Raw genomic sequence first — 17,400 nt, 5'->3', positions numbered from 1 at the left:
TGAATGTACCAGTGCATTTTTTGGTGCTAAACAATTAGTCATAATGTATCTTAATCTGACTTTAAATCCTATCTCTGAATTGAGACGAGTGTGTTGGTGAAAGTCAAACTGCACTACCATGTGAACAGTCCTTAAAATTAACACTCTTCTGGCCCCAAAGGACTGATAATGGGCAAAGACACTAACAGTAGTCAAATGGGTTTTTTCAATGTGTTGGGTTTCAGAGTAACAGTTGTGTTAGTCTGTATTCGCAAAAAGAAAAGGAGTACTTGTGGCACCTTAGAGACTGACAAATTTATTTGAGTATAAGCTTTCGTGAGCTACAGCTCACTTCATCGGATGCAAAATAGAAAGCTTACGCTCAAATAAATGTTAGTCTCTAAGGTGCCACAAGTACTCCTTTTCTTTTTTTCAATGTGTTAGCATATGTACTATGTCTCTGAAGCTTTGTTCAGAATACCTTGCGTTTTGGTATGGGAGCAGAGTTCAAAAGGATTTGGAAAGCTCAAATCCCGCCATATTTCATAAGTAGCCCCCTGTGTGATGTTAACAGCATGCTTGCTGCACCCTACCCATTTTTTTGTACTAATTCGATGCAGAATGAAGTCCTCACATCAAGTGAAAAAAGATAGTGATCTAAAAACAATGAAGTTCCAACTCTTGAATATAGCAAGGAAGCTTCCTGGCTCTTGCTGACATATAGGCCAGGCTGAATTAGTAGGTTACACTTGTAGACATGAGAAGCCTCTGTAGCTAAAACATTAAAATTGCCTGTTTTCATAGCTCATGTTGTTCACTTGAGCAGAGTCCGGTGAGGTAGTAAAATGCCCCATAACCCTTCCCCCCTCTCTGAAAAGAATGGATGGGGCTGTTGGATATGCAGTATGCCTGTGTGTGCAGCACACTCCAGGTTCCTTCACTGTGAGAGAGAGCGAGAGAATAACTTAGTCTTGTCTCAGCCCAGGGGACTGGACTAAATGACCTATGAGGTCCCTTCCTGTCCTACATTTCTTTAATTCTATGATATGAAAATCTACATGTTCTCCAGAGCTCTGCTTGCCTCTCTTCCATCAGACTCACTGTCAGCCTTTTCCAGAGCAGGCAGGCAGATGGTTTGAGCTGGGATTACACTGATAGTCTGTGTGATCTAGTTTTCAGTGTTACTAACATGTTTGATATTAATGAGGGTCAGGATTTGGGGCCACTTTTGAGGGAATTGGGACTCTCAGTAGAAAACACGAGCAGTTTAGGAATTTCGCCTGAGTTGTCTGCAGGCTACTTTGGCCACTAAACTGTTGGGCCACTAGTGCTGCAGATGCCTACGATAGCAACCGCCAGGCCATGTGTGCTAAGAGCTAGAGACCCGGGACAGGTATGATGCAGCAGAGGCAGATGCCCGGAGCTCAACAATAACTATCTCACTACAACACGGAAACAGGAGTTAACGGAGGTAGAAGTTCAGGGGAAGCTCTGTGTCCTGCAGACTGGAGACTAGAAGTCTGCTTGGGCCCCATTTTAAAGCCCAACCCAAACTCCACTACACTACAGCAAGTCTGACCCTAATCTGAGCCTGAGAGTACACAGTGGTTTTCATACCTGACCTGACCCCAATATTTATTCAGGTTGGGTTGCAAAGGTCTAGTGAAGGTTGGGGGGCCAACTTGGCAACCAGTTTTATGCATGTCCCCCAGGCCTGCAGAAGGTCACTGGGGAAGGCTGGGCCAGGACTCCTAATCACTGCATTGTCCATGCTGTCCTCTCTCTGCACCAGCTGGACATAGCTGCGACAGCCTGGGCGGGCCATCCCCAGATCCCTGCCCTGGGATAGGCTGGCCGGTGCCATTTGGTTCACCTTCCTGGCCATTACTAAGACACACCCTGGGCCTGCTGCCCACTACCCACCCTGGGATAAGACTGGCCTGGTTCTCCTGTCCCCTCATCCACTAACCCTGCCATGCGACCATCTTGCTAATCCCCTGCAAACAGTTGCGGTTGAAGTGGGGGTGGCGGTGGGGTCTCACCGATGACTTAGGATATGAACTACATTGGCACTGGCCAGCCCAATCCAGGCCTGGAATGGGGGCCTACCTTTCTCCGTGCTCAGCTCCAGACCAGGCAGCTGTTTCCTGGCCACTCAATGGGGAAAGGGGACAATTATTATAATGTGGCTGTTAAGAGCCCTCGTCCGGCACCTGCAAGCCCAGGAAAGACATCACAGCATCAAACCAGCTGCCAAGTTGTCCTTTCTCAGAACTAGACCCTTGCACTCCAACCTGTGCCCAAAAATGTAGAGTTCTTTTCATACTTCACTTGAACCCCCCACTTATAGTTGCGTCCTGCCAGGCTCAGCTCACATTTCACGGCTCTGCTGGAGATAGGAGCAGTTGCTGGCATGGGGTTGGGGCAGGAGAGGCTCCAGAGCCTTGCTAGGGCATAGTGTGGGCCTGGGAAGACTCTTGGTATGAGATGGTGGAAAGGGGGAGTGGATGGTTTAGGGGAGTGGGTGCTGAGATCTGCATTGGTGCATGTGCGCATTTTGTATTTGTTTAAAGGTAAATTATAAACATTTGTAAGTGTTGTACATGCAACTGAGAATAGGTGGAGTGTTACAAAGCTGGAAGGTAGATCCTTAAATATTCCTAAGATTGCCCTGAAATTTTTTTTTTTTTAATGGTCATGGGGTAGATGCTTACTCATTTTGGAGTTCTTCTCAGCTCCAAATTAAAGGGGCAGGAGCCTTGAATCTTTACCAGTTTAAAAAATAAAGAGCTTTAAACAATCCGAATAAAGATAACTTCCCCTCGATCAATCAGTTTTATTTGAATGGTCATAAATCTGCTAGTTCTCCAGTTATCCTTAGAGATTTCTTCCAAGAAAAATGGGGTAGGTAAGAAACATCTATATTCTGTATTGCAAGAACCAAATAGGAAAAAACCCTCAAAACACACCATCACCCCATTTTTCAGGCCTACTTCATGATGTGCAAAGAAATGAAAAATGGAACAAATGCACTCATTTTTTGCAGACTATCTTTTATTGCTCTGAACAACTCCGTCTCCACTTTAGTTTCCTCCTACAACTCTCATGACCTGTGATCTGCCCAATCATCTCTCCTAACTTGTCCATATGGTGTCGTCTTCCAATACAGACTTAGGCCTGAAGGAAAATGCTGGGCCGTCAGTATGAGGACAGTCCTTGCAGACAGTATTGCCAAAAGCCTGACTTAACCAGCTCAGCTGGCTTTCCTCTTTATTATTTGGTGGTAGTGTAAAGTTTTAATGATATTATAATATGGAGGATGGGGGGTACATTTTCCCTTCCTGGTACGCTCATACTACTCTATTGCTACGCTCATGCCCAAGTCAGCCTGTATTGGCAGTGTATCCTGTTGGTAAGGTGAGAGAGAAGCATGGTGAAAGTGGGGTGGACTGCCTGAAGAAATCTTCTACCCACTGTCGTCTTGGAGGCCTTGCCAACCTTACCTAAATACTCATAACTTTTTCTCCTGCACTTCCCTTGCCTGCAGGTTATAGCTGTGCTGTCAGGACAATGAATCAGTTCCTTTCAGATAGGATTGTACCCAGTCCAGTTTTTAACTAGCACATCTGGCTTTTGCTGTTATGAGCTGGTGTTGCTTTAAAACGTACACCATCAGTTATAATAGTATTGGGATTTTTGGTTTGAATTGGATTTGAATGACAATTTAGAAACCAGCCAGAACTTTTGCCCGTTCACTAGCCCTGTTCTAAAGTTGTTTGGTGGTTCAGTCAATTGAACAAACTTCCCCTTCCTGTCTTATTCTCCATCTACATTCCGGCCTCATGTTTTACAGAACAATTAGTCCTTCAGTTTTTACGTGTTCTGAGGGTTCAGTGTTGCCCAATGTGAGAGACATGCTGTTGGCAAACTAGATCTCTGCATGCACAGATGAAGTGGGTTTTGAGTAATTTGGAAGGCTTTATTGGCTGCTTCTTGGGCTATTTACCCTTCTCTAGCCTTAGCTTGGCAGTTAGGGAGGTAGTTAAACTTTGCTAAACTACCTTGAGAGGGATAGGTAAGTAAGTGCAGCGTTCCACTTTTCCTGATCAAAGAAAAATAGAAATTAGAGAGAAGGGAAAAAGATCTCTTGGTCCCCCATTTTTCTGTTGCAGGACTTTTCATTCCAGGGCTATGTCCAGTATAGTTCTAAATCCATTCCAGCTATGGTGTTTCCATGACTTCCTTTGGGAGACTCTGTTCCATTAGTTAGGTTCATCACAGTGCTTTGTGGTGTGGCGTATGTGTTTAAGTCCTGGGATTGCTTTCCTGTCTGTCCTTGACCTCTTGTCTTGCATGTTTCTAGCACCACCTAACCATATTACCCTTCATGTATTATTTGTTGCTTGCTCATCATACAAACTGCTTGATTTTTGCCTGCTGCCTGATTTGAATAGCATGAATTCAGAGGTTTATAGTGGGGGCCTCGCCTACATGGCTGTGAAGTTTGGTCAAACTCAGAAATATCTGTTTTTTGTAGGAATTTTTTACATTTCAAAAATTCTGTCCAGCATTACTCATTAGCAAAATAATTAAGGGCCAGTTTAATCCCACTTCCAGGTGTGATTGCAACAGCTTTTCTAATACTGGAGACACAGGTATAAACTTCTTACACAACCTGGTCTACTATTGCTGCTTTTTACATAGTCTTTTTTCTTTTCATATTCCTACTGAAATGCTGCTGTGACATATTCAAAGTTCCCACTCAGAATGTGCTTCTGAACAGAAGAAAGGAAAAGCACACACCTTTTTTCTTGGGTTCAGTTCCTGTATGCCATTACCTGCTGTTCTTTTCCTTTCTGCGGAGTTCCAAAACCTATTTATTTTTTCATAGGTTTCAGAGTAGCAGCCGTGTTAGACTGTATTTGCAAAAAGAAAAGGAGTACTTGTGGCACCTTAGAGACTAACAAATTTATTTGAGCATAATCTTTCGTGAGCTACAGCTCACTTCATCGGATGCATTCAATGTTACTTTAGGTGCAAAGCTTCAGATCCGCTCTTGTGTGGTCACTGTTAAACCAACAGACGTGTGTTAAAATGCTGAAGTCCTTATGTTAAATCCAAATCCCAACTTGTTAAATAGCCTGAAGACAGAAAATTGGTTAATTTAAATTTCAGTAATACAAGATCTAACTCTGACAGTAGAGAAACTGTTTTATAATGTACTCTTGAAAATGATTAACTGCTATAAATATAGAGCATTCTTATTGGCCCTGGATGGTTTCAGTGTTTATGAAATGAAGGAAAGCGCAGGTTTTGTGCAGCTCAGACAACAGCTCTACTAAGGCACTTCAGTTGAAAATATTTTAATTCAGTTATGTACATCGATTAAAACCCTTTAACTTGATTGTGATTGATGTAATCAATATGGCCACATCAGAGAGATGTTGTTTTGATTCAAAGAGTGTGAGTTATGAAATAATTGTAAGGGAATGAGATCAGTGACCTTCAGGCTACTTTCCTTCGCACAGTATCAGTGGTGAAGGTCCCTGTCAAGGCAGGAACTGGAAGTCTTGTGAGCGCTAGTTACTAACAACTTCCTATTAAATATGAAATTGGGGATTTCCTGCCTCTCTTGGCTGCTCTTCAATCTTAATGTTAGCAAGCAGAATGGAAGAGGGGCTGAGTCCATGTGTTTTAGCACATAGTGCTGTGTAGAACTGATCTATAGAATGTAGGCAGAGCCTTTGTCCATATGACTGTCAGTTTCTTACAGGCTTGGGGCTGTAAGTAACAGCAGAGGGACATCACTGTGGAAAGATCAGTGTGCAACTATGGTCAAAAGAATCAAACAAAATATTAGTATGCATATGGAATGGGACAGTGAAAAATATAGAGATGTCATTGTATAAATCATAGTTTGCACTCATCTGGAATACTGCGCTCAGTCCTGGCCACACCTCCTCAAAAAGGCTATGGCAGAATTAGAGAAGTTCAGAGACGGGCAATGAGAATGATTAGGCACCTGGAAAAACTTATGTGAAAAGAGATTGAAAAGACGGATTTTTTTTACCTTGGAAAAGAGACAAATAAGAGGGGATATGATAAAATGTATATAAAATAATGAATGGTGAGGAGAAGGAAAGCAGAAAATTCAAAAGTGATAAAAGGAAATGCATTTCCACACAGTGCACAATTAGACTGTGGAACTCATAGCTTCAATAATTTTCTGTGACAAAGGCCAACAGCTCAGCAAGATTTAAAGAGGAGCTGGACTTTTCTATGAATTAAAATACCTAGAGTCACAATAGTTCATGCTAGAATAGTTTGGTAAGGATCTAAAACATGCTGTAGGGTTTAAACCTATTTCTATCTAAGGAATTAGGATGCGACTCTCATGAGGGGCAGGTGATCCCATATCTGCCTAGTGCATGGTTTCTTGCACCTTCCTTTGAAACATCTGATACCTCTACTGTTGGAGGCAGGAGGCTGGACTAGATGGATGCCACATATCTGTTCCAGTCTGGGAATTCCTGTATTTTTTTTAAATAAGAATATAAATGCACTGTGCTCCTGAGTTTTGGAGAAGATGGTTTGGTGGGTTAAGCATTAAGTTTGGAATAGCCAGATTCTGGAATCACAGGCTTACATCTTGGCATGATCTATTCGTGCCTCTTCAACTTCTGAGGTGTGTAACGAGCATTCCACAAAGTTTTCTGTGTTGTGGTTCATTCAGAAGAGACCTTAAACCACTAGAGGGGTGTTCCTTGGGCACATCAGTATTCACCCTAGGGTCCTTAACCAAAACTTCCCCTCCAAATTTTGTACAGCATGCTGTTCTCTGGTTAACTACTTTGCTCCACCGCAGAGGTAGCTGTATTTCAATATTGTCTTTTAAAGGTAGTCGGTACAAATTAAGAATAACATTTGTTAATACTAGTATGGAAAGTATGTTAAAAATGATAAAACAAAATCACAATTATATAATCTGTTTCAAATTAAGGAAAGTTTTCACAAGAGTAACCAGTCTGTTTTTCCGACTGGTAATGAATACATAAAGACAATTTCCTAGGCATACCAATAATTCTCAGTGCAGGAAAAGGTCGTTTAGAGCTGTCCTTAAGCTTTGAAATCCTGAAAGTTCTTTCATTGCTGTCTCAAAGGTGCATCCTGACAGCTCACAAAATAATCCATGTTTCATAGAGACTTCACAAAGAATAATACATGAGGAAAACAGCTTTTGTGAATGGATATTAAGTTTTGATAACTTGCCTGGGTCCAAATGAAAGGAGCAGATCGATAACTTTTCAAGTTTTTGCTTTTACATTTTTTGCACTTCTAATATTTTTCCCCAATCAGCCTGTGATCATTGTAATAACATTTTACAAAACCTTAATTCAGATTCCAGTTCATCGATGAATTCAGTGCACTAACTGGGTGTTTTTGGAAGAAGTTACATGTGGCTATATTGCAGCGTTTTCTTTCATGCTCTGTTTGCTGTTTTCTATCTGAGCTGCCCATCCTGTAAAATGATCTGGAGCTGGAGCTCCTGGCCCCATTGGTCAGGGAAAGTCACCAGTGATGGGGCTTAGCAAATATTTGCCATCCAATCACATGGCCACCTTGTGATAAATCACTGTCCCACCCTTTAATGAGGGTGCTGCTCATGTGGAATGTTTCAGGAGGTGCCATGTTTTGGCTTAGCCTGAAAAAAGGCTAGGCTCTTGGGAGGGAGAAGGGGCTCTCTAACCTGAAGATGATCTGAATTGGATCCTCCAGCTCCTGATGTGGTGTTGGGCTTTCAGAAACTGTTTTGTCTTGAATGCATTTTTATTTCCAGTTCTTGTTAACTGAATGTTGAAAGGCTTTATCTGTGACATCACAGCTCATTAGCATAAAGATCCTAGCTGCCTGGCTTTCTCCAGTGCAATGTCAGGGAGATGGGCTGCTCTCTGTTGCATTGTTGACATGGCTCCCTAATCTGGAAGGCAGTAGCATGATGCTTTTCTAAAAGCTGCGGGACTTTGGGGTGGGGTGGGGGAGCAAAGGAAGCAAGATTCATACTTTATGGAAGGTAATGTATGATGCTAAGATTGTGCTTTTCAGTGGATTGAGGTTTCTAACAAATATATTTTAATAACTGACTTTTGCACATCATCTTTTGTTTGGACTAGTTTTGTGGAGGCCTGGTTATTTTATCCTGGTTCTGTGGAGCTTTTAAGGACTGATCAGTTCAGAGGGCCTTTTTAGGTCATAATTAAATAGCCTTCAGGCCAGCAACAACATATTTTTTTCATTTTTCTCTTAGAAAGGCTTGCTATTGTCATCACAAATACAGATGTAATGATTTCAGGAGAGTTTCTTTTCTTGATAAGTGCAACTTCTGTGAGGCTTTTAGGCTTGGATCAGTCAGGTTTTATGTAATAAAATAGAATGCTTCTGTAAAGATGAGAAATGCTTTGGAATTATCACATCACTTAATGATGGCTTTTTAATTAGATATCATCAGTTCACATATTACATCTGTAAGATGTCAGGGCAAAGGGATGTTTTGAGCTAATGTTACCCTACTAGTTTTCAGAGATATGTGTGAGGCAGCATTGTTAACTGAAGAAAATAAGGCTATCAGTTCCACTTAGATAACCTTTGGTAATAAACGGAGTCCATGCAAGTTGTGACCTTAGGGCTTGAACTTTCTAATCACATGACCAGCTTGTAAACTGACCTGTGAGGATGACTGTTGTATCCAAAGCTTAGAGAGAAATTGGCAATAAGGATTGTGAGGTTTCACCATCAGGCTGGTGACTGTTTTGTAATACATTTCTTCATGGCTGCTACAGAACTCCCCAGCAAACTTGGAGAAGCATGAAATGGATACATGGGAAGGTAAAGGAGTTGGTTCATAACTTTGGGAGAACTATCTCAGTGTTAGGGAAATATTATGAAGGTTTATAGCAAACAGTAGCCTCAAGGAGAGGAGAGTTAGCAAGAGCAGGCAACTGGTTTTTGTGTGCAGTTTGAAGACTGCCACTAAGGTTTGCTGCAGAGAGTTGTTTTCATTATTTTAAACCCCCCTCACCTTTTAAAAGTGTAGATCGAATGCTTTTATGTTTTACACACAAATCTTAAATGCTTAATTGAATTTCAGATTATTTAATTTTTTAAAATGTATTCTATTTGTTCTGTGACTTAATTTGTTTATATTTTAAATTCCCTAATCCGTTTGACCATCTGGAAAAGCTTTATTTAGTATTGTTAATTATTGATAGTATCAGGGTTATGTGGACTCTTGATAAGTTTTATCTCTCCTGGGACTAATTCTAGTTCACAGATATTTATTTTACAGTTTTTTTCTATGCTTAAAAACATTGGCAGTCTCTCCACTGATGATTCTCTTTAAATAGATTTAGTCTTACTTAAAAAAAAAAAAAAAAGCACTTTTGTATTAGAATGTTGTATTTGTTTTTTTTAAATCATTGTGGCTGAAGTTCCTCTGGGTTTTTAATCTTTTCACCTTTTTAATTCTTTCACTCTTGAAAATTACACCTTTAGGTTAAAAGACTGCATCCATGAGAAATGTTTCCCATGGGCCTTTGCTAGTTTTTTGTTTCACTATTTCAGAATTTCTATGCCTAAAGAAACATCATCTGACAAATTTTAGTCCAAAATATAACCACCTACTGAATTGCTGCTGAGTGCTCATGAAAAAAGTTTCATGACTTTATCAGGACAGAGAAATTGCTCAGTTAGTAAATCTGATGAAAGGAGTAAACAGTATAAAACATCTACTCATGGAAAATGTGTTACTTCGAATCTTGTGGGTATTATAACATCTGCAAAATACAGCTCCACAGTCAAAAGGTGAAGCACATGGCTATATCATTTTGCAAATTATACAAAAATTCAAAGAGCTAGCATTTGTTCAAAACTCTTTGTAAAACATTTGGCTCTGATCAGTGTTATAATTTTATTTATATAAAATTAAATGTTAAATGTCTTTTAACTTAAGATAAATGTGTTATGAGTCACTGAAGATCCTGTAGAAGTCTTATGGATTATGTTTTGGAGCAGTGTGCTCTTTCCTGTTCTGAATGTTCTTTTTTGCTTTGCAGGTGAATTGTGTACAGTTGTTTAGAACTTGCACTGTTTGCCAATAATGTTTGGTGCATATATTTACTTAATATATTTGAGAAGTCTGTTCCAATGAAACTGCAGGATAAATGATTTCCTCACCCTCTCACACAGCTGTTGCATACACAAGTAAGGCAGCTAATGAGAGCCAGCACTCAAGAAATTGCATTTTGTAGATTAGTTTTTGATCATTTGATGGTTAACAAACATTGGGTTTTTGGAAGAGAAAGTTGTGTTTTTATATCAAATACACTATCTGCATTTTATTTAAAAAAAAAAAAAAAAGCAGAGATTCCTTTGTCTGTCCTCTTTATTTTTTGATACCATATGATCATACAATATAATTTTTCCTCTGAAGAAACAAAGGCAATATAATATGGCATCATTTTTGGTTTGAGTGGTTTCTAATAACGAGAAAATTAACAAAACTATTATGTATTTGCAGTGGCAGAGAAATGGCATTTTCCTTTTATGTTTTTCTTTAAATATTCTAACCGATGCCTCTGAAATTAAGGCTAAATTCTGTATTTTTGTAAGAATAATGCTTTACTGTAAAAAGAGTATTAGATTGTAAACGGTCTTTTTTAAGACTTTAGGGGCCATGTCCATTTAAATTAACCTCTATCACAGCTGGGCATACAAATGTTTTTGTTTTAGTTCACAGAGGGTTAATTCTATTCAGGCTTTCACTATGGCAGGCCTGATCCATAGAGCAACACAATCTGGTCTTTCAGCCCTGTCAGTCGCTAGGCAGGAAGTCTTATTTCTTAAGCTATCCTTCAGAATGGGGGGTTGGGAATCTCCAGCATCTGTAAAGATCAATAACAGGGTATGAGAGACAGACCTTGGTCCATTGTGCACTCTTTTAAGATAGATGCATTCTTCACATACTGAGCCTTTCTCGGGAAGAGCAAAAAAATTATTTAAGTTAAAAAAAAAAAAAAAAAAAGCCATGTGTTTATAGATTTTCAATTTAAATAAAGCCCCCTTAAGCAAATTTATCTATTTTGGGGTGTAATTAAAGCTTTGTAATCTTATTTGACCAATGCAACAATCCAGTTATGAGAAGGGAATTATTCTAATCCTAGAAATTTTGAAATTTACTAAGAATTCCTTTTCCTTGATACTAATGTTTGACTATAAAATGTAATTGTTTTGAGCCCAAATAAGGCATTTGTGAAGACAAGCAAAAGAAGGGGGAAAAAAAAAAATCTTTCCTTTATACCTTGTTGGTGTTTGAGACATCGCTGATGGTGTGAAGGGAGCAAGATTTTGTTAAGATTTAAGTAACACATGTGTGAGATCTCTCCCCCAAACAGCTGTTATTGGCTCTTGAAATTTAAACATGACTAAACAAATACTTGAGGGTGCACTATTTTGAGATGAGTTTAAACCAGAAGTAGAGAAAATAATATATAATGTGCTAAATCTGTTTATAAATTGTGATTTTTAAGGTACATCATGTCTGTAATCTTTATAGATACAAGTCTCTATAATTAGGAGAATGCATTCCCAGTAAACAAGATATCTTGAAACTGGTCACTTTGTATATTTTCCCTCTTTTATTCCAGTAAAATGCTTCATTCTATCACTTTCTGGTTTGGGTACTTAGGGAGGAGGGTCAATTCCTTCCCTTGCTCTCAGAGATCAGGTTTTTGTGCCTGCCATACTGTGAAGCACTAATTGTCACTGATAATATAAGGTAATTGTGTAGACTCTAGTTTTTATTTCCAAGCTGAATCCTTTGTAGTGAGTTGAGAGGTTTTTGTAAGCAAACTGCAAAAACAGAAGTAAATATCTAAATAATACTCTTTAGATAAAAATTAGATGATACTTTTCAACAGCAAATAAGGAAATTATGCTTGGACAATAATAGCATCCAGATTTTTCTCCTGGAATGCTGTGGTACTGACATGTTGGAAAAACAAAAACAAGACATCCATGTTCTTTGTAGCCTGTATGCAACTTTTATTCATGTTGTGAATAATACAGGTCACAAGTAAAATAAAACAAGGTGCACTTGCTTATAGATGAACATGTGACTTGCTAAAAAAAAATCACATTTTGTATCTTTATAATGTTCACATGTATGATTTCCTTACATACACATACATCTGAGTTACTCTTTATGCTTATGTACATGTATCAGCATAAACCCTTAAGTATTTTCTTTTGGCCGTTCTTAGATCAACTTCATTTAAAAATCATCCACAGTGCTATCTGATCTTATTAGGAAAAACTATTAAGAAATGTAATTATAATTATCTTAAACGCTATTGGTTCTACAGTTTGCATTATAAAAAGCTAAGCAAGTTGAGGTTCCTTCTGCTTTCTCACAGTGTCTTATATGACACCTATGTAAAACATTATAATATTCTTGTAGAATTTTTATTGTATTAAAATTTGGTATGAAACCTACCATGACCTTTGAAAACAATGAGTCCTTTAATGTGGTTTAGGGGGAGGATTTAGTGAAGGAGTAGCCATAAAAATCTTCAGGGTTCAAGATGAGGTTGAGATTTTTGTGAGTGCTTTTGTTGTAGCAGCAACTGTTTGACTTAGGGGCCGCTACAATAGCCTGGGAGAACAAAGCTAGAGCATCCCATATGAGTTCTTTAAGCATAAGACACTTTAAGAACAGAAAAATGCTTCCTAATTTCTCCCCTCCCCCCAGATAAAAATGTGAAGCGACGATTGACGTTTGTTTTTTAATCAATACTATATCTCACACGGCTCTATAAAACTGAAAGACTCTTAATGTGTATAAGCAGTAACAGAATCAAGAGAAGAGCCTTGTATTTCCTCTAAAAGTTATGATAACCATTTATCTGTGTTCTGGAATTATCTGTTCAAATTTCAAGGTTGAGGAACAGTATGAAGCAGTCCAATGTTTTACATAATTGAAAAGTATGGGTAAATTTAAAGGTCATTGTTAATTCTGGCATGGTCTTTCTGATGTTCACTTATTCAAGAATCTTGCATTTAATTAAGGTGAAAAATAGCTAAGGTCAGGAATCAGCAAACCTATGGGCCTCAGTGGATTGTCTAGAGGCCAGTAAGAATTCCTGCAAGATTTTTAAAACCATCAAAATATTGCTGGGTTTTGGAAGTATTTAATTGGCTTTTAAACTATCAATTTGGTTTCAGAGTAATAGTTCAGTATAAACAGTTGGTGTCATTTGGGCCTTCCTAGGTTCCTGCAGACTGGATTACTTGGGGAGCCATTGCATGCATGCACTGTGTATATAGTGGATTTTATTCTGGAAATGTAACAATTACTTAACATTTAATGCAATCAGGTGTGTGCATACTGAGGTTATTGTGGCAACGGGGTCATTCATACTACCTCACTGCTATCCATTTCCACTCTAGAAGGGTTATTCCTAGGGAAGGATCCTGATTCTTGGTTGCTTTAATCATCCATACTTCCTTCACTCACTAGGTGACAGCCCCATTCTTTCAATGACAGCAACAAAAAAGATGAGACTGGAAATGAGCCCTCATTTAAATCTTTAGTCATTTGTTTGCAGCCTGGGTGATAGTCTACTGTAATCTTTTATGAAAATGCTACAAATTGTGGCACCATATATTGGTGTTCTAGTTTGCCAGAGTGGTGTTAATTTGTGGCTCCTGCTTCTCACAATGTGCACTAACCTATAGTTTTATAGATCCTTGATTGCATCCTCAGCCTGCCTCCGTAGTAGCACTGCATGCCTAGTGGCATTCTCACTATGGAAAGGTCTGCAGAATGTAGCTATTCATTGTAACCATGGGATCTCTCCATTAACTAAGGATTTATGGTGGTGGTGATGGGGGTGGGGTGGAGTTAGGCAAAGGTTGAGCTAAACCCCACAGATAGAGGACCCTTTTCTATCCAATGTTAATCCCCTTCCCTGTTTATGAGATAACTAAAGTAGAGATTATGCAATTCATGACTACAAAGTCATGTTTAGTAGCTTCTCTTTAGCAAGATGTTCAACTAGATTAGGAGTGTTGTCTGTGATCTGCACCAGCATTCCTTCAGCCGTCATCTTTAAGAACATGTCTAAAGTTGTCTGTCTTGTAAAAATGAGAATGTCTCGTTGGGGTGATAAGACCCATGAGTGCTGCTGCAGTTAAAGGTGTCAGAGGTTCCATTATCCACCCCTTTATTTTTAGAGATTGGTAACAATTACAGTAAAATCATAGCAATGGAGACACGCATATAGAGTGCAGCAGTGACTTTAAAAAAAAAAAAAAGTGCGAAAGAAATCAAAGGCTACTTACCATGAGATCTAGAACTGTGAACAGAGTATCCAGAAATAAGTTCAGTTCGCTTAAGTTTTTTTACTCTTCTGGTGTAACTGAAAACTGATTTTACTTCTGATCCTAATATTTTTCATGATGTGATCTAGTTTCTCTTGGTATTGACAAAAGTTGCTGTGATTTCAATTTGTTAGCTGGTCCTGTTAAGCTCATGTTCCCTTTCCACTTCTGAATTTGTCTGTTTGCAGGCACAGCAAATAACTTTCACAAGGATTCTGTGGTGCATGTTATGGGATGGGATATGAGATGCTGCTCTTGTTTTACATGGACTCACAGAATCTACTTCAGCAACTCTTGGGGAGATCTAGAGTTTGCTTTGTGTCAAATCAAAAAGTATGAGCCTACCTACTGAACTCCAGGATTGATCTCTTAGCTTTTTATAAGGTCCTCTGACAACTCCTGAGGCTTAAGTTGGTCACATTCTCCACAACCCCTCTCCTCCCTCCCTAAAACCAAAGTGTGTGCATATACATTATTTGACTTCAGTGTGCACATAAACAGCATTAAGAGACTGACCAAACATAAGTACCTTAAATTGAGAAGGGCTGAAGCTCAATCCTGATCCCATGGCATTAGCCTCTGGGACTGCATCTCATGTGGGATGTTATGAAATTTGGTGAGAATCGCATGCCATCGTATCCCTAGTGTTTTGCTGGATCGCATTCATGTGGTTGCCACTGGAATTGTGTACATCGCGTCACCTCTTTCTCTCTGGGATACAGTTATTTCCAATGATCCCATCTGTTCGGTGGTAGTAACAGGCGAAGTATTATTTTACCAGTGTATTTAGGTAGTTATCAGGATTGAACAGAAGTCCATTGTGACACTTGCCTCCAGCTGCTCCAAAAATCTGCCACTTCAAACACCATCATGCCACCAGAAGACTATGTACCAGCATCTAAATGAGAACAACAGGACTCCGGTTGTCTTGCTGTTGCTTATTTGATACACCTCATCTTCAGCAATCCATACCACCTGAGGGCCAGATCCTGCAAGGTCTTGGTCATTCCTTGTGGCTGGAGGAAGGGGGACCAGGAAAGAATACCTCTGCACCACACTGATTCGGGTGTGAGTTTTGAGCCATAAAAGTGGCTGAAAAGCAGCCTAGTGTAAACTAGAGTAGTCCTCAAAATGTCTTGACATGGTGCAGGGGGAGTGGCCCTGCATAGAGTAGCAGCAGGATTAGAGGACTGCAACGGTGTTTTTTTAAGCAGCTGTGCACACTAACCCTGACCTGTGCTCTGTGCAGTTAACCTGCACCCCAGCATCTGGCCCCAAGTGATTCAGGAAACACTGGAATGTCCATATCCAGTAACCCATCATCATCATTGCTGCTCTTGTGTGGCTTACAGAATAAAATGAACCTTTTTGAAAGAATGGTAACAACCAAAAAGCCCTCTGCCTATACACACCCTTGTTCCAAGCATAATATACCTGGAAATCAGGGTGACTTATTCTGGGTTGTTTAATTATGCTGTCAGCATTCAGTTTTTAAAAATGCAGTTACTGTCCAGGTAGCATTTTAAAAAAGCTAATCAAACAAGCAGCTTTTAAGTTGAACCTTAAGTTATGACTCTGATACCATAGCCCTGTTTGTTCAGAATAAAAATAATCAAATTCCAAGGCTGAGGGCATGGTTTGCAAATCCTCTTGACAAGATGTAGTCTGCACATGTGGAACAGATAAAAGCCATTTGGATACCAAAAGACAAGAGTGAGCTGGTCTGGTCTGGTTTAATCTGTGAGTAAATTTTACTTACTGAGAGAAACCCTGAAAATGGGGTTTTAATGGAAAAACTGGGTAAATTACAAAAAGCTACCAAAGCAGAACACGTTGTTGTGGTAGACATGTAATACAAGCAGTTCAGGTGGGCCTTGTTCTAATATAGCCAAAGAGTCCCAAGTCCCTATGTTACAAATCACAGCCTAGTAGATGTGGTCAATTTTGCTGTTTACTGCAAATAAAAATCAAGAACTCTCTTTTAAATTTCTTATGGTAGTTGCCTGTTTCCTTGATGGAAAATATAGATTTATCTTAGTTTTCCAGGAGTGGGATTTGTTCCTTTTTTATTATAGCTGTGCAATATATTTTTACTTACTTCATGATAAAGTAATGCAGTGATTCTCAAATGCAGCCACCAGGGGCTTTTCTTGCAGCCGCAGCCTCCTGGGCAGTGACTGGGGGAACAAGGGGGGAAAGCAGTGGCTCCTCCCCCAGGGCCCTGCCTCCTTTCCCCCCCCCCCCCCCCAAGCCACAAACATCAGAGAAGCAGGGAGCTGGTGTGGTGTGGCTCTGGCTTCGGACTTCAACCCTGGAGTGGCAGGCAGCAGGCTCCAGTCGTGGGGCTTCGGGTTCCAGCCCTGGTCCTTGGCTGTGGATGCCAGCCCTTGGCTCACCTCCCATCCCCCATATTATCCCTGGCCCCTGCTGCCTCCCAGCCCACCCCATCCCCATCCATCCCCTGTGGCCCCCTCTATTCCTTACCTGCCTCACCATTCAGGGCTTAATTTGTCTCCTGGCTTGTCAGAGCTGAATAGGTCTGCTGTGAAAGTTTGTATTTGTATTTGTTTAATATAACTTTTCACAGCCTCCCAGCTAATATGTCTGCTGTGAAAAGTGACATTAACAAACATACAAATGTTGCTTTTTGCAGCAGCAGACTTACTACCTAGCAAGTTCTTTGTTTTGTTGTTAAAAAAGCAACCAAAAAGCAAAACCAACAACAACAAAAAAAGACAATGTGCAAAGCACCTTTATTTGTTTTTCTATTCGGTTTAGGTCCAGTAAAGAATAGAAACAACTGTACATTATTTTTACCATTGAGGCTGCAAAAAAAACCACAAAACCCTGTACATAAATAAATTACAATGATTTGGACACGTACATGTGCATGTTTCTGTTTTTTCTAAAGTTAATCAAGTATTTTAGGAAAAATTGTCAGAGCAGCCACCAGCAAGAGTTGGTGGCCACACTCTGAGGCCGGCAAAA

General features: G+C 39.7%; 1 protein-coding gene across 5 annotated transcripts in view; it reads left to right on the top strand.

The window, feature by feature from the left end:
• Positions 1-17,400, top strand: part of NR6A1 (nuclear receptor subfamily 6 group A member 1) — a 197,615-nt gene that overhangs the window by 128,622 nt on the left and 51,593 nt on the right. The window contains exon 1 of one of the 5 annotated variants that reach the window (XM_043498624.1): positions 7,849-8,050. The exons of the other annotated variants lie outside the window; for them this stretch is intronic. Within the exon in view, the coding sequence (XP_043354559.1) occupies positions 8,044-8,050 (7 nt within the window). The 5' untranslated portion in view covers positions 7,849-8,043. Of the gene's footprint in view, positions 1-7,848; positions 8,051-17,400 lie in introns of those variants that run through there. 5 annotated transcript variants of the gene reach the window in all.

The sequence above is a fragment of the Dermochelys coriacea genome, chromosome 16 (genome assembly GCF_009764565.3).
Source record: "Dermochelys coriacea isolate rDerCor1 chromosome 16, rDerCor1.pri.v4, whole genome shotgun sequence".
Classification (NCBI taxonomy): Eukaryota; Metazoa; Chordata; order Testudines; family Dermochelyidae; genus Dermochelys; species Dermochelys coriacea.
Note: the sequence above shows the minus strand (reverse complement) of the source record. Positions and strands in the feature narration are given on the sequence as shown.